Below are 24,310 nucleotides of genomic sequence, written 5' to 3' on the forward strand. Positions count from 1 at the left end.
AGTATTATTTAGAGATATCAGATAGCTTTTTCAAGGTGGAAAGAGTAGTTTAGTGCCCTAAGAGTCTACCGACTAAATTAGGTGATATCTTAGATTCAGACACTTAAATCCCAGTAAATGAAGTCCTCTCAGAGTCAGAGTCTGTGGCTAATTACTTTTGTTATCTAGAATCTTACTGTAGGTGCCTTAATAATTCTATATCACAGTTTCCCAAAATATAAAATTATGATATCAATCTCCTTTTGCAAATACTCTGCATATGGGAAAAAATGGCTTTTGTTTGTCTCAATTTGCATCCTTATAAATAGCTTAATGTGGATTTATTTAGCATATTCTGATAGCCCAAAGACAGAGATGGTCAACAACTTCCTGGCTTTCTCCCAGCTATGACCTTGTCTGCTCATTTTAAGTTTGAAGGGTCCCCCAGGAGTTAACTGTATGCAAAGGTACAAAAACTCACCCAAGCCTCCATCTCTGGCTTCTACAGAGAGAGGGATAATACTGTGAGATTTGGCAGGCCCCACAACACTATGGCAGAAAACAGCCTAAAGTCCATTGCCAACCCATGTTTCAGATGGGTTACAGTTTACTGACGGAACAGAAGACATCTCATTTCCAAACACAAAGAGACCTAATGCCAGGATCCCCATTCCTGGTTGTATCTGAATGTTCTTCCTTCCTGCTCTGAAGCTCCCCTAGGTAGCCTTCACCAGGAAACTGCTCAAGTGCGTAATCCAGAAGCAATGCTAAAGCAGGAAAAAACATAATACACAGTTACCTGCAGGGACACAAACGGTGCTGAATTACAGTTCTTGACATGCACAATCTCTTCAGTGCCTAACAGGATACTGCCTTTCAAGGGATCAACATGGGGAAAGAAAGTTAGGGATGCCACCCAGTATTTTACTGATCAACACTTTGACAGAGTACATAAATCAAGCATGTCTCCATAATCTGAGTGAAAGGTGTCTAGGAAAACCAACTCACAGCAAAAGGGACATGGCAGCAGTTTCAAAGCTGCTTCTCCTGGATGATTTCCTGACTGAGCCTTGGCCGGTGGCATACACTAGGGTAGGAACTAGGCAACACACACAGACACACAAAGAAAACTAAATGATCGGCATTTTAATTCTTACAGCTCCTAGAAAAAACAACAGCGTAAAAGAGAATAGATGTGCTCAGCAAACTGTCACCAGCCAGGAGGAAAAGACAAAAGAATAAAGAAATCACAGCAGTGTAAATCAGCTAGAGGAGAAATGGCTAAATGAGGATGCTGATTGCTAATCTACATCCTGTCACTCTGACTTTATAAGCAGGTGAGCTCAAGAGGCCATGTGTGCAAAAGCAGCCCCATAAAAGCACTGTTTTTCCCAATCTCATCTGTATTCACAGTGGGCCAGGTTTTCACTTTATGGCTGCAATGTTCCTGTTTCTTCTGCAGGTCCATTAGCACTGTGCACATTGCTCAGTCAATACCAATTCCAGCCTACACTTTTCTGCCTTTTTTATTTGGACACAAGTCCTTCTGTCTGCTGGATTCATTACTCTTCGACATGGCTATTTGTGGTCTCTCTTTATGTTTTGATTATTTTTTAAAGCAGCCCAAGTGCCTTTGACTTTAAATACAAAAATTAAAAGATAAGTGAAAACAGTGAGGCATTTAAAAATGTAATGATAAATCATTTCTGTTTCTCTTTACTTTAATCCTTTTTGTTTTCCATAATCGCTTTGCCCAAAAGGCTTGCAGCTTATAAAATGACCCCCACCCCTCAGAAAAAAGATACTAGCCTTTTGTTTGACAAAGCTCTATTCATTCCTTTCCTTGTCCCCTTTTCCCACATCCCAAGAAATCTTTCAGGACATCCTTTGCTCTTCTGCACCAGACAGGAAAGTGAAATTTGATCAAACTGGAAAGTGGCAGAAGGAATCTGGCAGGCTTAGGGGAATGGCATACAAGCAATTGAACAAGATTCAGAACCATGATGTTGCCTCAGTAAAAGGGAGGGCAACAGACTGGGACAGTAGTCAATCTCCACCCTGCTGAATTCTAGACTATCTCCACCTCCTTCACCAAGGTGGTTAAAGGCAGCTCCTTCACACCACAGTGGTGCTTCCAGCATCAGACTGGGACTGGTGAAAAGTGAACTGCGAACTATGTGCCTTACTTTATCCACACCCTCCGATGGCCAATCCCATGTTCTAACATCAAGAAAAGATGGAATTATTAAAAACAGCTTTGAGAAAAGCACCTTGGATATAGGGCTAAATCATCCTCCAGTAACACTTGACAGGGAGAGAAAGGCTAAAATTCAGCACTGGTTAGTCCTCCAAGGAGACAAAAGAATTAAATGCAAATGCAGAAAAAAGGAAATTTGCACAAATTGGACATGAGAGCTGACAAGCAGAAATGGGGTAGCAGTGATTTGTGGGGTTTGCTTCAAAAAGCCAGACTGCAACAGAAGACAATTTCACCGAAGATATGGTAATAAAATGGTGAAAACCTGGGTGTTTCTATGACTGGGCACTGAACTATTAGGCTTCCACCTCTAGGAATCAGAACCTGTACACTAAGATTAGATTAGTGTATGGACTCTAGATATTTTGAAATTTCTTAGTATGCCAAAAATCTTTCCTTTGACCTATTTTTTCTCTTCGGTCACAAACATTCTCAACAGACAGATTAAAAAAAAAATAACAGAACTATAAAATAGTTAAGACGGCTTCTGTATTCTTGCTTCCTTCATACTATTTAGCAAGCACATTCCTTTTGCCAATCACTTGTTGAGGGGGAGATCTTGTTCTCACATGGCAGATGATACATGCATCGCAAACTCCATTTTGTTCTGCTTAGTTCCAACCTTGCTCTGCTTCCTAGGCTGGGTACACTAAACTGCCTCATGGCTCTCTGTCTTCAACAGTTTCACACAAAAAGGAGAGGAAATCAGAGCTATTGAAGAAGAGTTCCTCCTTTCACCATTCCACTTCACAGCTCTACCAAAGACCAGGCAAGCCAGAAAGATTGACCCATTTTCTAACCTCTAATGCAAATACTCCTCCAAGAGATGACTAAGGTATATAAAGGAGAAGTACTCTATATATTTCTCATTCTAAGTACAAGCCTAGGGCTCCCAGAGCTGTCAGTATAACATGCTTTTCAACTGAGGGCTGAAGTGTCATTTTCCATTTGAATCATTTAATGAAAGGTAGTGGATAAAAAATCACTATTTAAAATACCATCTTTTTCCTTTCTCGGCAGTTTGAAATGGGGCCTGTGGGTATTGGGGCAATCAGACTTAACTAATTCCACATGAATCCGTTTAAATCTTAAACTCTGGTGCTTTGATACAACTTCCAACAGTAATCTCCTTCAACCTTCCCCGTCGTTTTGCTCCCTTTAGTGGTATCACAACATGAAGAATTACACTTCCTCCCTGTTCAGAAATGAAAAAATGCTGTGGATCACAAGAACACAAGATTATTGTGGTAGGTAACCCAAAGTGTCCAGGCTGACCACAACAGGACCTTGCCATAACAGGCAGAACTTCAGAAGTCAAAAGCTGTGGGACATAAAAAATGGAAGCATCATGAGACCAATAGCACTTCTTATGAAGCTGCTTTTCTTGTACCTCCCCCCTGCTGCTGTGTCCCTTCAGTGGGAAGACTTCTGCCATAATGTGATGGATATCTCCTAAGCTTTTTGCTCTATCTATTCACCTACTCACCACTTATCATCATCACAAAGCAGGAAGTTACTCTGAAACTCATATTAAGATTTGATTTATCAGGATACAGTTTCCCTCTTCCGCACCTTATCTCCCAATTTTAACCTCATTGTTCTCAATTACCCAGTAAAAAAAAAAAAAAAAGAGGATGCTAGTAAGAAATAAACTCAAAATGATGAATATTATCTTTCCTTTACACATTCTCAGCCGCTTTAGCAGTGACAGCGAGAAGGGTTTCCCTCTGGAGAGCCATACCTTGGAGTCCGGTACCTAGTTGCAGTAGATTTGCCAGGACCACCCTGTGGGCTGCTCTGTGCGATAACTGCGTATGAGACAAGACAGACAAACCAAGCAAATTGGGATGAGTCAATATACACCACCAAATAAGATCTTTCCATGGTTGCGGTGATGGGCTGTGCTTTTGCATATCCTTTCCACATCACACAATAGCCTCATCCAATCAATCAAAGTGTCCAAGGGATGACTGCCTATCTCCACATACAGAAAGAGTCAATTAAGGGAGCATCATGAATGCCAAGTCTCTCCTCTCCCCCTGAGACGAATAGAGAAAAAGAAATGAGACAGAAAATGCACTGTGCCAGTGCCTGCCTTTCAGCTTGATGGCTTTGACTGGGCAAAGCAGGGAGATAGAGAAAGCTAATTTCACAGATAACATCTCCAAGGTCTATATAGTAATTTCAAATATTGGAAATAATTTTTCATGACAAATGAATCTACTTCATCCTGGCTTCTTCCATCAAGATATTCCCTTTAATTGTAAGGACAATTGGCAGTTTCAGCAGAAACACAAACTGCTCTGATTGGAGGGTATGGAAAGGAAGTGGGGTATGAAGCCACAGGGACTGAGATCAACCACTGAGCTATAAGAGACTCAAAAATACTACTTAGTCAGAAGCAATTCTTGAACCCAGTGTCATCAGCTTGCTCTCCTGGAGATGGCTGAACACTGCCTGCCATGGGAAGTGGTGAATGAATTCCTTGTTTTGCTTTGCTTGTATGTGTGGCTTTTGCTTCTCCTATTAAACTGTCTTTATCTCAAGCCACGAGTTATCTCACTTTTAGCCTTCTGATTGTCTCCCTGATGCCGCTGGTGGAGGAGTGAGTGAGTGGCTGCTTGGGGCTTGGTTGCTGGCTGGGGTCAAACCACAACACTGCGATATTCAGGCAAAACTGACCTGCAATGACAAGCTGTCCTTCAATCTGAGAGTTATCTGAACAACATTTTGTGCCGTGACTTACAGATGGGGTGTATTTTGTGGCTTACATTAAGGAGAAACCATTGTTCTGAACGGTCATTTATAAACCAGGAGATAAACAAAAAACATCACTATCATATTGGTCCTGTAGAAGAGGCCTATACTAATAAAAGTATCAGGTTCTAAAAGCATTAATCAAATGGTCTTACCTACCCATCAACATATTTTTTGTTGTTCTAGTGTTCCTTGCAGGAGTTGACAGCACACAAAATCATACTCTTTTGGGTAACCACATTTCTTGAACTGGGGGGATCTTATGAAAGCTACACTCAGCAATAAACAGCCAGAAATACAGAAGTTTAGAGAAAAATAGCAGAAATTATTATCTTCTTCTGTGCCATCAACTAACATATTCAGATGAGATAAGAGCACCTGGAGTACCAACAAATTCACACGCAGCCAGGAAGTCAGGAGTGGCCTTAAATATCAAAAGCATATGATGATGGAATCAGGATGAAGAAACTGGAGGAACACACGGATAAAAAAAATCATGCCCATAACATTATACGATATAGGAGAGACAATCAGTTGGTTTTTCTACAGTCTCAGATTTTCCAGCTGCTCGGCAGATGCTGTTGGAGATTGTCACATCAATGAGACTCTTCGAAGTTAAAGTTCAACAGCATAAAAACCATGATGTATTTTTTTCCCAAGCAGATGTAATCACCCCGACTGCAGAATTAACTGCATGCTCTTCTGTACTGAGGATATCACAATGGCATTACAGTGCAACAAATGCAGTTACTTGTCCTGGAAAACACAAATATTCAGAGTGGCTTTTGACTGAATATATATATATATCTGTGGACAAAAAAATTATAATAAGCAGTAAGGATCACAACATAAATCCGCAAAAGTGAAAGACTTTTAAATTGTTCCTTAATATTGTTTCACTTCCCTTACAAGCCCACCTTGGCTTCACTGTCCTTACTGGAGGTAGCACATCATCTAATGAGCATCTTGGGAATTGTGAGTGTTAGAACAGAAGTTACTCCATAGAAGGTAAGGAAATAATTATGAGATGGAGGATACATAAAAGTCTAATAAGTACAATAATCCAGCACTTATGCAACAAACAGTAGCCTTCTGCTCTGACAGTCAGTCTTCAAGAAGAGATACAAGGGAGCTAATCACATAAAGCCCAGACCTGTGTTTCTTGAGAAGAACTGTGAACAGCATCTTCCACAGTAGTAGCTGCCTGGGCCAGCCATAAAGGGATCAGCCACAAGTGTTACGAATGGATTGATGGCAAGTGAGAAAATTAACTTCTCACACAAATGCCCTTAGCAAAGTTAACATTCTTCAGATCATGTTTAATGGAGATTTTACCATAAAATTAGTGAGACACAAATCGAAATGGGTGTGAAGGGATTGTATGAAATGTTTTGCTAAATTCAGATGGAATATTTTTTTCTGCAGTTTGGAGACAGTTTGGGAAATTGTACAATAGGAAGCGGTCTGGTACTAGTAAGTCAGTGAATAGATGAGGTCTAGAACAGACCTATTTTCTAACATCTTACTTTAGATCATGAAATCATAAGAATTATTCTGATGTTTTGACTTTTTTAAGTCTTTGACTGTTCAAGACCTAGCAGGATTAAAAGAATTCAAAACATTGCAGCAAAGACTTTTCTCCTAATGTGTCCATCACTCCTGGGAACCATCACTCCTATAAGAAAATCTATTCTCAGCAGTTATCTAGCATTTCACTGCATACTCAGAAGGTCTGGACAGTCCAAAAAGCATCAACACTTTTCAGTTGCTTTAAACAAACCTTCAAAGATGTGATTATCATCAACCATCTTCACTAAAATTAAAAAGAAATCTACGCTGCTACCTGTGCTTGAGACAGCAAAGTATGCAGCACTTATCCTGTGTAGTAAATGGTTTTGTAGCATTTATTACCAGTAATTTTACAATATCTCTCTTTATTGCATACATAATGGGAAGAGGTGTATTGTCATTAAACTGTTCTTAGTGAACTGTTGGGGTCCCTCCTCTGCCATGTAGCCCTGGGAGAGGGGTCCTGAGGGCACAGACACGGGGTTTCCCTGCCCCTGCTCAGCCTCGTTCCCATTGGTTGGTTTGTGTTCCCTGCGCGGGCAGAAGGACCCTTGGGCCCGTGACTGGAACAGTTCCTGGGCAGAGCTCCGGCCATGCGGCTGGAGAAATAAACCTCTCTGAAACATCTAGCAAGAATCTGTCTGTCCATATATATTTCCTTTCCACGGGACTCCTGGTTTGGTATATGCGTGTTGCAGGATCCCCACTGCAACATAATGGTGGAGAATTGTGAGCAGAACGATCCCCGATCCCTAAGCGACTGATTTGTGTGAGTAAACCCTGGAAACTTTGGATTCCTCTTCTTGGTTTTGCTTTGCTATTCCATATCTAAACTATGGAGGAACGGTGGGAAGACTCTTGGCTCTCAGGGACGCATATGGACATTTATCTTAAACTTAAAATGATTCTTGAACAACGATTTGTAAATTTTAGCTTGATTCAAGCTCAAAAAGAACTGAAACACTTCCTGGCATGGTTGTTTAAGAACTTTTTCTATGTTTCTTGGGATTTAATTCTTACCATGGGCTTTTGGAAAACCGTTTGGACACAGTTAATACTGGAGTCAAAATATATGCCGATGGAAGAATATTTTCGTGAATATTATTTAATTACCGAGACTGTTGAGCAATGTCAGCTGTGTCCTGGCGAAGGGAAGCCTGGCGCAGGGACCGTGCGGCCCAGGCCACGTGCACCGAGCGCTCTGCGAGCAGCAGCGAGGCAGTTCCCGCGCGCGGGCGGAGCCACGCGAGCCGCAGTGTCGGTGGCGGAGCGAGGAGCGGCGGGAGCGGCGGGACCCGGCGGTGCCCACCCGGCCGCGCGCAGCGCGTGGTGGAGCGAGCCCTGGGAACGCCCGACCGAGAGGGGCGGCGCGCGGGCGGCAGCTGGCGGCAGCGGCGGTGGAGCGGAGCCGCGCCCAGCCGAAACGCGCGCTGGAGCGGAGCGCGGGGGAGTCGTCGCTCGGGGGCCCGGCCGAGACGTGGGTACAGCGCCCGGCAGCGGCAGCGAAGCTGCGACCAGAGGAGGCGACGCACGGAGAACTGAGCGGCGCGGCCCGGCCCGGCCCGCGCAGCCCCGAACGCGACCCCGGGAAGAGCGCGCAGGCACCAGCAGCTCCAACAATTCCAACACGGGAGCGACCAAAGGAGAGAGCAAAGACGCAGCGAGACAGAAAACAGCAGCCACTCGGAAAAAGGAAAAGATCATAGAAACTAAGATCTTAGGGATAGTAAAATGGTATAATGTTAAGCAAAATTATGGTTTTATAACAAGGTGTGACAACCAGCAAGACATATTCGTGCATAGAACTGCTATTAAAAAGAATAATCCTGAAAAATGCATCCCAAGCTTGGGAGATGGAGAGGTGGTGCACTTCAAAATTGTACTAGGGAGAAAAGGGTTACAAGCATCGCAGGTCACTGGGCCCGATGGTGTTCCTGTAAAAGGCAGTATATATGCAAAAAATCGTAGTCATGTTAGACAGTATCTCTATTGTAAAACCCCCCTACAGTCTCCCTTTCCTAATCCCACCTTTCCCTTTTACCCTATGTCCTATTACCCCCAGTGTATTCCCAATCCGTTTTTTCATCCATGGTTTCCCTCACAAAACCATGCTTTTGCCAATTGTTTCCCCAAAAATCCCTTTCCAATGCCGAGTGGGGGATGAAAAGGGGGAGGGAAGAAGTTAAACCCTCTCCTGCCTCAGTTTCCCACAAAGCATGCTCAGAGAGTCCTGTCTCCCTTCTGTCAGCCCTAAGATGTTCCACAGAATCTGTTTGGACATTTAAAGACTCAGGAGGGTGGCTTGTTTTGTTTTGAAACTGTTCTTGTTATGTTTATCCAGTTGTTTTCATTCTCCTTTTATTAAAATAAAACGGGTGAGGTGTTGGGGTCCCTCCCCCTGCCGTGTAGCCCTGGGAGAGGGGCCCTGAGGGCACAGACACGGGGTTTCCCTGTCCCTGCTCAGCCTCGTTCCCATGGGTTGGTTTGTGTTCCCTGCGCGGGCAGAAGGACCCTTGGGCCCGTGACTGGAACAGTTCCTCGGCAGAGCTCCGGCCATGTGGCTGGAGAAATAAACATCTCTGAAACATCTAGCAAGAATCTGTCTGTCCATATATATTTCCTTTCCACGGGACTCCTGGTTTGGTATATGCATGTTGCAGTATCCCCACTGCAACAGTGAACAGTGCTGCAAAGGTACTTGGCAGATAATAAAGTGTGCAGCCCTATGACCAACATCATCATTGTTAACAGCAGATGTGTTACTGCTCACAGTGTACCACAAAATACAGAAAAAGCCTGGCTGGCTCAGGGTGTTAGCTGTCCATCTGTGAGCACACTCAAACAGGAATGACCATGGTTCCAGCCCTTGGGACAAGAACCAGAATGGGATATTTCTGTCTTTCTGCAATAAACACCAGATGCAGCACAGCAAAGAAAATGGCTGGAACAAGCCTTTTTCTTTTTTCCCCTTTACTTAGAAAGGACTCAGGCTGTGTCCATCTCTGAGCAATTAACTTTTGAGGTTTAAAATCTAAATCTCAATGTCTTTTATTTCAGTTCTAAATAATCAGGAGTCCCATACCAACCTGCCTTTTTCAATACTATATACCTCTTAAAAAAAATCCAAGCAAACTGCAGTCAAATCATTTAAGTAGGAGCAAATACTAAAAAGTGAGTGATCAACAACATTTGATTCTCGTTGGCCTAAAATTATCTGATTTTCAGTTGTCTTTTGTTTTGTGTCCTTCCTAGGCTCTTGTCCTCTCCAGTTGCTCTCACAGTGCTCTTCAATAGAAGGAAAGGGTGCATAGAGTTTTCAAGATCCACCAAACAGACCTCACGCATCTTTTTGAGCCCAAGGCATTTTCACTGCAGCTACAGAAAGTAGCTAATTTGAATACAACACACATTCCCCTCCCCCTGCTTAGTTAAGGCCAGGGCTTTGGGGTCCTTTTCAGAAAAGGCCAGGGCTTTGGGGTCCTTTTCAGGGTTCTGAGGAGGTACTTTGTAATCACAGCAAAGTAGAACATCATCCTCCACAAACCAGATACCAGCTCCTACCTCTAACACTGAGTTCGACTACTTAGTAGAGAACCATTATGGAAAGATGACAGAGGATGAGAAGCAAGGATTTAAGAAAATAAATAACAGTGTGTTACCTGGTCATCACACTCTCTGGTGGAAGGTGTGAAATGGGGACTGTTTCAAGCTAATTGCCAGCATTTGCTGCTGCCTTTGCTTAGCCTCACAGCCTGGCACTGAGCACTTATGGCCCACAAAAGCACAATATGGTCTTTTCCCTGTCTCACCCCATCTCTTCTATGAAATTTCAATGAGCCAAGGAGAAACTATATTACTACTAGAAACTATGACACTTTCAGACTGCTAACACCTTTGTCTGCTTACATCACTGCCAATACTGAAATAATTATTAGATACTGGAATTTTAAGAATGAATTTGAGGCCTTGGCAGCAGTTCTCTGTTCTGTGCCCTGTCAAACTCCAGTTCCAGCAAGGTTTCTCTATCTGCACAGAAGTCCTGTCTGAGCAGAACACTGTGACCAAAGTCTACATTGCATCCAGTGTAACTGGCTGAATACACAGAGATATTACTTCACTGACAAGACAAACTCCCACAGGCTTTAGATAGAAGTGACATACTGAATACTGTGTATTTGTATTATTTCACCATGAATAAAAGGAATCCAAACTTCTTTTCTAACTGACAAAAACAATTTCCTTTTTAGTCACTTTTAAATATATTATGTCCTTCATATGGAAAAGTATAAAATTTATGAGAAATACAGCATTATAAATGTAAAAATACTATACCTGGAAGGTGTGAGACAGACTTTATCATCAACAACAAATTAATCATCTGCTTCTCTTCCTAGAGCTGTACGTACGTCCTCCCTATTTTTAGTTCTCTAACTAGATGTTAAGTATGTGCTTTGCTTTGTGAAAAAGAGTGATTTTCTTGATAGTCACCAAGCACAGGAGATTCTTTATGCTAGGCTACCCTGCCTCTTAACCCTTTATCATACATCTTGGGTTGCAGGAGTTACACTCCTCTTTTAGGAGGAGAGAAGTGTAAGAACAGAATAAAGTGAGAGGTGGCAGACTGGAAAAGTGGGTCAGTAGCTGTCCCATATTAGAAGATCTAGCCTGCTCCTTCTTTGTTCCTCTCCTTATGCACCAGCCTGGCTGCCCCCGGGTCCTGTCGCAGCTCATCAGTCATTACACAGCAGTGCCACTGTGGCATGGCCGCATCTCTCACTTTGATTCCCTTCCCAGTCTCCATCTCAACCTTTCTCCTTCCAACAATATTAGGATCACAGACCAGATGCAATCAGGACTTGAAATAATCGTTGGGTGCCAGACCAGGAGAATGAAGAGTATCACTGGTAGCCTGCAATGCTTTTGCTCATGGAGGCAAAATCAGTGGGCACTAATGCAGTTCTCTGACACTTATCAGAGCAGTATGAGGCTGCTATGTAAGACCACATAAATGTACTGGAGTCAAATGCACTTCAATTTGTACAACTTTTTTCAGGTATCCAGTCTCAAATATTTATTCCCTATAAGCTGCTTCTCACATTGCCAAGGAATGTCAGGCATTATAGCCATGTTTTGCCTGACACTGGGACTAAATCAGCAATGGGTCTGTGGTTTCTAATTACAGACAAAATTAGTTTCTCAGGATTAGGATATTTGCATACATCTTTCATGCTGTCCTGAACTGTTTCATCACAGTTTTGTTAACCTTAAATACACTCTGATTCTAAAATATATTTATGACCTCAAGTTCCCATGCTAGACATTAATTCATAAATATATCTTCCTAATTCAGACTGATGCCCATCAGAGCACAGCCAAGTTATGAATCTCAGGCCAGACTTGATATTCATTTCTCCCAAATTAAAATGCTTACATGCCTTTAATCTACTGATTTCTTTTCACTGACAGTAAAAGTAGCAAAAGCTAACACCACAGATATATAAAGGTACATGACATGAACCCTGTTCTTTATGTCACTGTTAGCTTTGGAGTCTCTTCTGAGAGCCAGGTCCAGGAGATGGACATGAGACAGACTCCAAAAAGCCCTGAATCACAGAGCTGGTCACTCCTAATAATAAAGACCAAGGGCAAACACACATGCAATTTTGTGGGGGAACAATGCATTTATGGTAGCGCTTCCTTTTATCATGTTTGTATAAAACCTAATCACACAACAACTGGCCAAAACAATTCCCAAGGGTATGGCTGAGAAAACCTCTACCTGATGTTTTCCAGAATTTTCAAATCCCTTGTAGTCAAAAGAGAGAACGCTGAGCTGACATTGGCACAGCTGATGCCCATGAATCTTACATTTTCACCCATGTTCCCCCAGCACGGATGGCAGTGTTGATGCTTCAGTTGTTTTAAGGCCCACTGGCAATTAACTACTATTGCTGCTTAGGGCAGCAGGCAATGAATTACTGGCTGTGAGCAGTTTTATGAACAATCACAGATCTTGTGCTGTAAAACTAAATCCCATCCATATAGGAAGAATTTTGGTCATTAACAAAAACTTTCTTCAAAGAGGAAAATCCTCTTCAGAGTGAATGAATTATAAATCTCAATTCTACCTAATATTTTATGCATTGTACCTAAATTTCATGTTCTTCCTCATAAGTGGCATGTTACTATGATCAATAGTAAAAAATACATAAAGGGGACACTAAATGGGAAAGGAGCTGCTCAAATATCTATAGCAGAAGATCAAAAATATCTGAATTTCCAATTCTAAGACACATGCTATAACCATGGTGCCAAGTGAGGTGATATAAAGAAGGGACTGAAAGCCCTAAGACTCTGTTAATGGTTTACAGTTAATTCTTGGGTGTACTGGGAATGCAGTTTAGCCCAAATGCAGTGCTAATGGCCAAATATTAACAGAAACACTGGTTTAAATATAAGAAAACATCCTTTAGGGAGGTGGGGGATTTTGTAACTGATCTTAGCCCTATCTTTTTCTGTAAAACCACTCACCTACCTCATTCTGATGGTGGCACCAGCACAATAAGGATAACAACAATTAATAGGAACCACCTATGTTCCTTATATAGTTCAAATATCTTCCATTAGTAAATTCCTTTCCATGTGATCTATAACACATAGAAAATTTGCCTGCCTACACCAGCATCACTTGGGCTTCATATCTCCAATCATATGTGTTTAAATCACAATTCTGGATGAGTACAATTAAGATGCAAAGAATCTCCCACTAATCTCCTACAGATTTGCCTTATCAGAGGTGAACTTGGAGACATGCTGCTTTTAACACTGTCCCTTTAGCTGGCTTTACTCATAAACAGTCATCAAGGAAATTCTACTACACAAAAAAAAAGGAAGCCTAGATAGAACTGGGATTCATTGTCCGTCCCATGCAAGAAAAATCTCCATAACTAAAGCTCACACTTGGTACAGTTTCCAGCAATTTGTTTGAGACTTCTCACATGCAACTGCATTTTCTGCCTCAGGAGACAAACCATACTTAGTCAAAGAAACTCTGAAACCCAAAGAGAAGATCTTCAGAGGGCTTAGGGAGTGAAGTGGCCAAGTAAGCTCATGAAATGAGGGTGGAAAAGACTGGAAGGAAACAATCAGAGAAGAAAGTTCTCCTGGTGTGGGGGCTGGAACTTAGCATTGGGAAGACCAACAAGGACAGGTGAGAATCTTATGGGAACACTGGATTTTGTTCTCGTTCTCATGCACACTTTCAGCTTCGTGTAACTGAAGTCAGAGAACACAACTTACCTCGCTCACACGTTCTACCCCAGTAGCCGGTGCCGGTGCAGTCACAAATGAAGCGGTTCCAGCCGTCCTTGCAGACCGCATTGTTCTTACACGGGTAGCTGTCGCACTGCTTGGTGCTGAGGCGGGAGCAGGAGGACTTGACTCCTGCGGCGTTCTGTGCCTCTGCCAGCTGCCGGATGTTCTTGCTTCGCCCATCAATGAACAAGTCTCGGATACAGCCGACATAGCCATAGTTCAGCATTGCTGTCCAGAGCTCTGTGGGAAGGATGAGTCCTGCCCGGTTCTCTGGCAGCCCACCAAGGTACATGTCACCTTCCAGATCCAGGATCTCACTCTCCCCACTAGCAGTGAATGGGGTGCGTCGGCTGTTCACTGATATAGTACCTAAATGAGGAAGACAAGGAGACATCAACACTTTCAACTACAGACTCGGTTTAGATCATTTTTTTTCCAATAACTGAGTGAGGTTTAAGGTTCAGCACAGGAGAGTGAAGATTCTTCCCTATCCAAATGGAATTCTAACAGTGTCTCTCACACAGATCCCTCTCCTCCTGAACCACAGGTCCTAAGTACTTCCATGCAGTGATTGATCATCATGTGTCTGTATCCCAAATTGCATTATAAAGTCAGAAGCATAGCAATTCAATGGCTAAATCATAACATGTAAAATTTGAGCATTATTACAATGGTATTCATCCAGCAAAGCAAAAACTTACTGAGAACACACAGGAGTTTGATGGCATAAGGACTAGAGAGTAAAAAGAAAAGCAAAAGCATTTTAATTCCCACTATATAGCTCTTTCAGAAAACACTTCATCAGTACCTCCAGACCTGGACCTGGATGAGGGACCAACATAGACATGTTTGTAGGTGACATGGAGAGAATGGTTGATGCATTGGAGGAAGCACTGGGTTACCATTTAGAGAAACCTTTACAAGGTGGAGCAAAGGACTGATAGCAATGTTTGATGCAAATTAAAACTAATAAATACAAAGTCCTACACTTGGGTCAGAAAAGCCTCACACATAAGTACAGGCTAGCAACCAGCTGGCTAAGGAGCAACTCTGCAGAAAAGGACCTGGAGACATGGCAGACAACTTGAACATGAATTGGCACTGTGAACTTGTAGGGGCAAGAGACACAAGCTGCAGAGTAAGGTGTCCTGGTTCCAGCTAGAACAGAGTTAATTCTCTGCAGTAGCTGGGAGGGACATGGCCAGGGGAAGCAAGTGAGCAATGTGATTTGGAGTGTCTCAATGGGACCACTGAATTGGAGAGTACCATTCCTAAGCCACAACATAAGGGAATCTCCAACTCCATAGAAAAGGACATTTTTCACCACAAGAGTGGCCAGACACGGGAACAGAAACCTCAGAGGGGTCTACCGGACTGAAGGCATTCAAAGCACAACTGCACACGACCCTGAAGAAAGCCTAGATTGAACTAGAAATCTTCAGAAGTTTGTCCCAAAGTAAAATATTGTACAGTTTTACACAGAAAGTTTTCTAATTTCCATTTTATTCAGGAAAATTGAGGGAGAGAGAGACAAACTTATCTCTCAAGAACAGTTATTATTAAAACTGTGGTAGCTTCCATATGCTCCAAATAAAATATGGGCATACTGCACTGAGGCCATTCACATATATTTCAAGAAATTGTCCCAGCACATAAAATAATCAGAACATATAATACAGAAATATAATCAGGATATGTAAAACAGGTACAGAAAAGCAAAGTGACTTGTTTACGGTCAGACAGTGCATCCAAAGAAAAACAGGGAACATAATGCACATCTCTCACATTCCAGAGCACTGTACTCTTCTGAAGAACATTCAGCAGTTTCTGTGACGGGGACATCTGCCCACTACACACTCATCTAAAAATCAGCAATTCAATCTCCCTAGCATCATCACATCCAATTGCCTTGTCATTAAAACAGTCTGTCTTCAGAGGCACTATCCAAGCTTTAAGATTAAGTCCACATCATTGCATTTTTATCAGATACCCCTACAATAAGGAAGGAGAGCTGATAGGGTTAACTCTAGCTATTGTCTCTGTGAGAAAGTACAGTCATGTACACACACTTTTTCTTCAGTTGTAAGAGGTGTCTTCTTCTGTGTTCTTAGAGAACTGCATATATGATACAGACACAAGGTATTCCATGTGTGTGATGTTCAGTAATAATTAAGGAATAATGTCAGAGGCAGCAGAGTGTCAGAAGCAACAGAGGCATTACAAATTAGAGGCTCAAAGAGAACCACAGTTATTTGATGAATCATTTTGTATAAACAAGCTGGAGCACCACATAAAATAGGGAAAGAGAAGATGTGACAATACACATACTGTCACACAGGCAGCATGTCACAGAACCACGGGAACGCAGCTCCCCTTCCAGCATCTCCACTGCTACTTCTCAAAAGCAGCCTGTAGAGTACATACTACTCTAAAGCTTAGAACCAAAACACTGGAGGGCTGAGCTCTAGACAGCTGCTACTGCGGAGAGAACAAACATGTGCAAATGCCACAAAGGTAAAGAACCCCCCCAAAAGACAAGAAATATTGGATACCATGTTTAGTAAAACCTGGGGAAAGACAGTGAGATGATGAACAGAAATAGGCTAGACAGCAACCTAAACATTCTGAGTGTTTTGTACCCTGCAATAATTCCTGTAAGGAGATGGCACTAGTTTGGATGAACAGCACTTTTAAGACCAAGCTGCTGAGATGGAGAAATTCTGTATTGATCCTAGAAAGGAGCACTCACATAAGCTGACATCCTTTTTTTTAATTTTTTCCCTCCAAATCCCATGTTTGCCACTCTGCTTAGAGTAGATCCAAGCCCATCTTGAGAAATCAGAAGCATCTAAGCATCTCCTCTGCAGTGCCTTAGGTACTTTGTGCTGGACTAAAGAACAAACAGACCAAAACACCCCAGCCACTGAGGGCAGAACTGGCACACCAAACAGTGCACTGATACAACTGTAAACCAAACCTTTCAATAAGACTTTCAGTGTCTGATCAGGTGGGAAGTCATGCATGTTTTGTAGCTGATGACCAGATGAAAACATTGTCCTATGTAACATGCTCACTGTTACCTGGCTAGAAACTGTGACAGGTTTTGTGAACACTTGGTGGGAGCTTTCCCCAAGGACAGAAAGGTTACAGGACGTTAGGTGTCCATGTCCATGCTGCCAGCTTCTGTCAGAGTAGAAGGACAGAAACAGGTTTTGTTGCTCTGGTGGCCAACACAGACCAAAGCATACACAAGGCCTAAGGGGACTAGAGATGCCACAGGTTATCTGAGCATGACTGCCAAGCTTCCCTGCCTTAGTGCACTGCAACAGTGAATATTTGGATTTTTAAGCTATTTTACTAAGATCAGCAGAATCTGAAGTTTCGGACTGTTAGAAAAACGGGAAAAAAGAAGGGGAGAGATGACACCTAATATAGGCCTTGCTGCTTTAGTAAGAAGAATCAGAACTTGGAGGTCACTAGCTCATTAAACTCAAATAGCTGTCTTTAGCCTCCATTAAGTAAATTAATTATTTCAGTTTCTAAATTATAGTCATCCATATTGGGGGGGAAAAAATCTTCAAGGTGTAACCATTCTCCAGTCCACACATGGAAGAAAAGCCACGGACTAAACAAGAAGAGATCTTGAATTCCTTTCTCACACCTATCTAAAGTGTCACTGGATAAGAGTGACTGATGCTTGCTAAAGGTACGATGGGAAGAAATCAATGCCAATATCCTGGTTTTCTCAGGACACAAGACATCAGTCATTAGGATCATTAACCAAGTATTCATTGTAAGCAGAGAATACACTTAAATAAAAAAAAAAAAAAAGACAAGACATCACACGAACACGTTCTTTCTTGTTGAGAAAACTGTTTCAATTCAAAATCTGTTACCTCTAATCAGTGTCCAGAACACCACAAACCTCCCTGCCAAGCGACAAACAAGTCAGTCCTACAGTGTCATCCATCAGGTAGCAATGCCGTCTGCCACACCCTCCTGTGAACGTGTCCAAATGAACGTGTGTCCCTCCTAGTAGGGTTTTGCAAACATTCTTTGCATAGAGCCTAGTGTCATTTCTGTCTCTTCTAAGCTGCTTCTTCAGGGATGAGACAGCACCCAAGTGAGCAAGCAAAACTGAAGTCAGTACGAAACACAACTAATTGAGTTTATCGCGGGAAGTTAATTAAATTTTAGCAATTTGAAAGAAATCAAAGCTCCATTTATTTATTTATGGCTTCCTTTGTAAAATGCTCCTATCGATGTCTTTAGGAGATAGCAATATAACCACACATATTAAGTCCAAGCAGAGCACCATGCCAAATACAAAGAAACTACTCACATCATCAAAGGAAAAACTAGCTTCAGGCAAAGACCTATTCAAACAGTTAGGCTTTGCATGGTATCTCAAAGTCAGCTCTTCTAAAAACTCAGGGGAAGCAAATTCTAGCACTGCTTTCTCTATATTGATGGTATTCAGCAACTGGAAACATAAAAGTAGGGACCTAAAACTATCATCTGGAGATCACCAGACAAATCTCAAATCTACTTGCAAATGCAAGCAAAATTCCTTTTGAAGTGAAGGCCTTGAGATCCCAATGGTTCAGATAAAATTGAAGTACAATTGCTATTCTCTAGATGAAGTTACAGTATTTGAGCATTTTGGTTTTCCCCCACAATTTCAGAGTACATCATGAGTAGGTTAGCTTGATATTCAGCACTGGAAACAATAAAAGTATCTCTTGGCAATTGCATGGTAGTTGTATTTTTAGAAATAAACTAAAACCCATATTCAAAAATGAGAAACTGCAAAGAAAGAAAAGAAACATCCACTGAACGCTGACTCAGATTTTAAGACTACAATCTGTCATCCAAGAGAGTAAAGAAACCTAATCAAAACTACAGAATACTAAAGGAAACAGAACAGGATGAAAATGTTGATTTGTTGTAATAATTTTGTTATTGGTTGTGCCCGTTACTCTTATTTTTCTCACTACAACATCCCAAATGCAGAAACCCAAAGTAGATCAGTAAGAATTTCTCAAACTGAGAACAATGGTCCTAAGGACCTTAAACCTTACCATGGCCTACAAAGAAGTTATCACTGTAACTATGCATGCAATTGCAAAGATAGGTCCAGAATATCTGAGGATTGTGAATAAAACATTAATAGACTGTGATGTGCTATCCAATGTTCACACTAAACATTTAATGAAAACTTTGCCATTCACATCTTTGCTTTGCTGGATAAACATAACTGGAGTAACACTAAGCTTTCTAAAGGAGGTGACTGATACCTAACAGGTTTTGAATGTTCTGAGAATTAATACATAGCCCTAGGTCTGAATCTGAAATATGAATTTATTTAAGAAAAAGTTATAACTCCACCTGATCTTCCATCTCGTTGAATATCCACATGATACCACTCTCCATCATTGGCTTTCTTCTGGGTGGCCTTGACTTTAATGGTCCCAGAGCCCATGTCCAGCAGCAAGTAGAGGTTTCCATCTAGAAGCTCAACTGCAAAGAAATCTACCTTTGTATTTTTCTGGCTTCTGGTATCTTTCCTCTCCTGAGGCTTGCCATGGGTGAAAAGGATCAGTCCATTGGGTTCAGTGGTTCGGAAATCAAATGAGATGGAGCCCATCCTTTTGGTATTCCATTTAGGCAGGCTAATATAGGCCTCAGGCGTCTCAAAGCTGATGGGATCCAGTGTAGCCACATTTTCACATATGAATTTCACTTCCCCATAGATCTTCATCTTAGTATCACCAATCCGTGCCAAGCGAGACAGCTCCAGACGAATGTCGTTATTCTTATAAACAACCTGCCAGACACAAGGAAAAGTATCATACATCAATCCTGCATACAATACAAATACCCCAATTACTTTCAGCCATGGGAGATAAACTTTTCCCAAAAGGCAGTGGGAAGAAGAAAGGAGACAGCGCGAGTCTGACATCATGACAGAGGGGGTGAGTTGAACCAGGAGAGTGTATAGAAATGACAGCAATGGGTACTTTGCAATGGCTGTAGATCAGATAAGCAGTCAGAAGAGAATATTTAACTGAAGGGCAGTGAGAACAATTAACTCTACCACAGGCCCACTCGGCTGTAAAAGCTTCTGTACATAAAATCCAGTGTGTGTCTGGTATCGTGCTGTTATATTTGCATAAATCCCATACAAAATACATAACGAAGTGTAACCTCCATGTCCATCTCTACTAGCCACAGCAGGGAACTTGGTACCACCACTGTCATTTCTCTATTATTCCTATAAGCCTACTTAGCTACTAGGAGAGAGATGCAAAAGAATTTCAGCAAGTTGCTGTGAACTGCTAGTGATTACCCTGTGGCTCCTAAAGAAAAAAATAACAAAGACTTAAAATTTCTCTGGCCAAGAAATCCTAGATCACTATTGACACAAACTTGCCGTGGAGATATCTCTATAGCTTATCCTTGCTTCAAGAAACCAGAAATTTCTGTGCTAACAAATAAAAACCTGTACATTTTCAGTTCCTGAACTCTCACTTTTCTTGGTTAAGGACCAGAACTGTGGGCTCTGTTGTTGCTACATGTATTGAAATTAGCCAAGAGAAGAGTGTCAAGCAGGCAAGCACTCCTGAGCATACTCAGGAGCCCAGACCTCCTACTCTTCTCTTTCTCCCAGGTACAGAATTAATTTCTGGAAAGCAGACTCTTCTCTGCCTGTGCTGTTCTCACAGAGGCAGGAACTAGAGAAGGCACAAAACTGAAATACTTGTAAACCGTACTTCATCTCAGTCACCTTCCATGCCTGCTAAATGCAGAGCTGGAACACATAGCAAGCAAAACCACTTCTGCAACTAGCACAATTTTTATTGAATTCTTGTTCAGTGATACTATTGAAGACTCTGATTTCTTCTAAGGAGTCATTATTCTAAAATACTTTATGTCTGTGTCATATAGCATATACATACACACATTTGATTTCTGCTTTCAAAATCCTATCAGCGTGAGTTGTCAGCAATTTGTTACAAAAATAGAAGGGAATTGAGATATGCATTGCTACTTGTACAATTAGGACAGGAAAGTCAGAGAAATGTGTATGTGGTAAATATTAAAAGGCAAACAAGGGAAAGAATGATGCTTATAAATTAGGTGATTTCAGGATGAAAAAATAAATGAAATCACAATTCAGTACATTCATAGCTAGCAAAAATTTTCCAGCTTTCTCTAAGCATTAAAGGAGAATTTCACTAGTGCAGTCAGCACAGCATCAGATTTTCCTGTTGCAAAGGCAAAACACAGAGAGAAAGGAGAAGCCAGCTGTTAAATCCCATCTGGTGAAATGGCACAAAGCTCCAGTTCCTCCCAGCAGAGGACGGTATTGACCCACAGTAGCTTCTTTTGCTCCAATTCCTAATAATATGCTCTGCCCTCACACAGGCATCAGAAACATCAAGTCTATTAATATCTGCAACAGGGATAAAATACATTTTCAATTTATGGGACTGTAGTAGTTTTATTCTACAGATTAATCATGTCAAATGCTCTCATTAGAGAGACCATACACCTCCTTCCACTGACACAGCAAGGGGGTGCATTAGAGCCTCCTCTCCTGCCAGACAATGAGGTGCACCTCAGTCAGACTTTAGCTCTGAGCACTGCATGAAGTCCTGTCTCTGCTTCTCAAGGAGAAAGAAGAAATAAATAGAGCAACTAAAAGGATGGAAGAGGATGCTTTATGAGGATAGCATGAAAAGGCCAAGCTCATATTTGGAGAGGACTGAGAAAAATATGATTGACGTTTACAGAAGATGGAGAAGGTTAATGTAGAACTGCTCTTTGCCAAACCCAGCAATAACAGAGTTAGAGGCACTTGCTGAAACTTGTATGAAATCAGAATAAAACAGATTTTTAGAAGTACTTATTTACACAAAGGGTAGTGAACTTCTGGAACTTGCTGCCAGGGAAGGTCATGGAAGCAGGGTGCAACATAGATGCAAAAGGAACCAGAAATAAAAATGGACAGCAAATAATCCACAAACTGATACTAAAGGAAAAAGGAAGGAGTGTGTCTTCCAGCAAATGAAAACCAACAGCAGTGGGTGCTGTGGGAATGTAAGGAAATGCGCCACTGATAGCAGCCATGCTCATGTGTTATCCCTAGACAGCACTTGCACCCTCCACTATTGGAGACACTGTACTGGGTGCATGGATTGACCATTCTTCAGGCCCACCAGGGCTTACAACTTTGGTGCAACGTTGAATTTTTGGTTTCACCACAGTATGGAGTTGCTTTGGTGGGCAGGAGAACACCGGGCCTTAATGAGCTATGGTTTTAATGATCCTAAGGTAGGAGAGCTGCCCTTATAGGATACCACTAACAATTGCTCAAGCCAGCACTCCTCTAAACTGTATCTTGACCCAGTCTTTCCATACATGAGGGGAGCAGACAGGTAGCACACTACCCTACATATGATTGATGGGTGGTGCTGGGTTGATTCTAGCCATGACTCAGTGATCTGTTTTCAGCAATCTCTGCAGGTTGCTGGTAGAGGGAATATCATATACACATAAGGAGCTGCCACATACAGCTGAGCCACATACAGGTTACATCTCCTTCCTTGATGCATTTGATACTTGAGTAACAGGTCCCATCTTTTCTGGGAAAATGTAGAGGGTTTGCCTCTGGGTTTTCTTGAGGTTTGATGCTGACTGCTTTGTGTTTCATTAGTCACACAAGTACCACAGCTGGAGAATCCTTGAGACAGAATGCTTTCAAAGGAACTAGAAAAAAATTACATAAATTTATTTGTAATCAAGAAAGTCACTAGCAATGACTTTGTCATTGTTAGCCTCAGAATCTGAGGCTAAGATTGAAAAGAACAGACCAAGAAAGCAAGCACAAAGTAAGACCTCGGGAAGAGAGGAGAAAGGGTGTTGAATAGATACAAGAGTTCTGAATTCAATCTTTTCAAAGAAACATATCCACCCCAGTCTGAATCTCTGTTATTCAAATGTTGTTCTAAATTATTTTCTTCTAAAAAACTCCAAGACAAAACATGTAGCTTGAGAAATCTAAAAAGCACCTATGTTTATGGAAAAAGTGCAAGCGTTTCCATAGTTGACTTGAGGTATTATTGACAGACATATTTGGACATCAACATCTTGATGTATAATCAAGTACACCGGAATTCTCACCATAACAATAAAAGAAAAGTATAGAAATAATCGTTGGGTGTAAAACCAGTGTGAATCCTTGGCAGGAATGGAGAAATGCTAAGGCAGTTTCTGATAATGGCAGTTCAATTGTTAAACCAAAGGTTCAAGATTGAGAAGAGGGAATATCATTAAATGACTGGAATGCATGTCCCATAGTGGAGAACATTCAAATTCATTCTGTTTAATAGGTAGAGGTTAAAATGTGATTCGATTGCAATCTACAAGTACCTGTGCAGAAAATGGAATTTGGCAATAGAGGGCTCTTCAATGCATGTGACAAAGGGACAATGAGATCTGGGGGCTAGAGACTGAAGTTAGAGAAATTCACATTTTAAAATATTATAACTTATTTTTACGTGAGGGTAATTTCCTACTGAAATAATTTACTACAGGTTATGGTGTGTTCTCTGCTACTGGCAAATTTTAAATTAAAATAGTAACCTGTTTTCTCTAAAAGATATAGTGAGAGAGGAATTAACTATACAGCAAATCAGCCTAGATTATCATAATGGCTCTTTCTGGCCTCATAACCTATGAATCTTTGTGTTTTAATGAAATCAACAGATGCTTCAGTTCAGTTTCCAGGACAGATGAAGCACATCCTTCCCAACTGCTAAAACTGCCTGGTAAAGGAGAAGATGCTATTGTCAGTTCTGGTCTGACTTGTCATCAGTGCTTTCAGTGAAGCTTTTTTCATATTTTTACATGTTTGTGATCCTACCTTAAAACATTCAACTGAAAAAAGAAGGCAAGCAAAAAGTCTTGGACAAAAAACTTGATTCTATCGTTCAAATATATAAGCTTCAAGAAACAGAAGAAATATAATTTCCTAGAGTCACCTGCTGCAAGCCAAAGAAACATTTTCATGTTTCACTGAGCAAGCTTTCTGCCGGCAGTAGAATCTACCATCTGCATAGCACTTCCTACCTTGTGGCCTGATATTATGAGCAACCTCTGAACTAACTTGAAGGCTCTTCAGTATATGCCAAAATACCTACTGAAACTCGCTCTTCTAAATTCAAATGAGACCATGACTGTCTCAGAATTCTGTTCCTCTCTAGGAGTTTTCTAGTGCCACACATGGCTTCCATAGCAAGTGAGAAATAAGCAAAGGAATGAAAGCAGTGCCCATACACCTGTCCATTTATGTCGGGTGCTTTCTGAACAATGCCAATCTTGCCTGTTTAAAAAGAGACAAGCTTGAGCTCATCCCAGGTTTGATACGTG

The 24,310-nt window shown here is 41.5% G+C and overlaps 1 protein-coding gene across 38 annotated transcripts in view; it reads right to left on the bottom strand.

The window, feature by feature from the left end:
- NRXN3 (neurexin 3) overlaps positions 1-24,310 on the bottom strand; it is a 982,258-nt gene that overhangs the window by 654,167 nt on the left and 303,781 nt on the right. For all 38 annotated transcript variants that reach the window (XM_032113035.1, XM_032113016.1, XM_032113015.1 and 35 more), the window contains 2 exons: positions 19,265-19,703; positions 13,862-14,245 (listed from right to left, as the gene is read on the bottom strand). In XM_032113035.1, coding sequence (XP_031968926.1) covers positions 13,862-14,245; positions 19,265-19,703 — 823 coding nt within the window. The remainder of the gene's footprint in view (positions 1-13,861; positions 14,246-19,264; positions 19,704-24,310) is intronic.

The sequence above is a fragment of the Corvus moneduloides genome, chromosome 6 (genome assembly GCF_009650955.1).
Source record: "Corvus moneduloides isolate bCorMon1 chromosome 6, bCorMon1.pri, whole genome shotgun sequence".
In the NCBI taxonomy this organism is placed as follows: domain Eukaryota; kingdom Metazoa; phylum Chordata; class Aves; order Passeriformes; family Corvidae; genus Corvus; species Corvus moneduloides.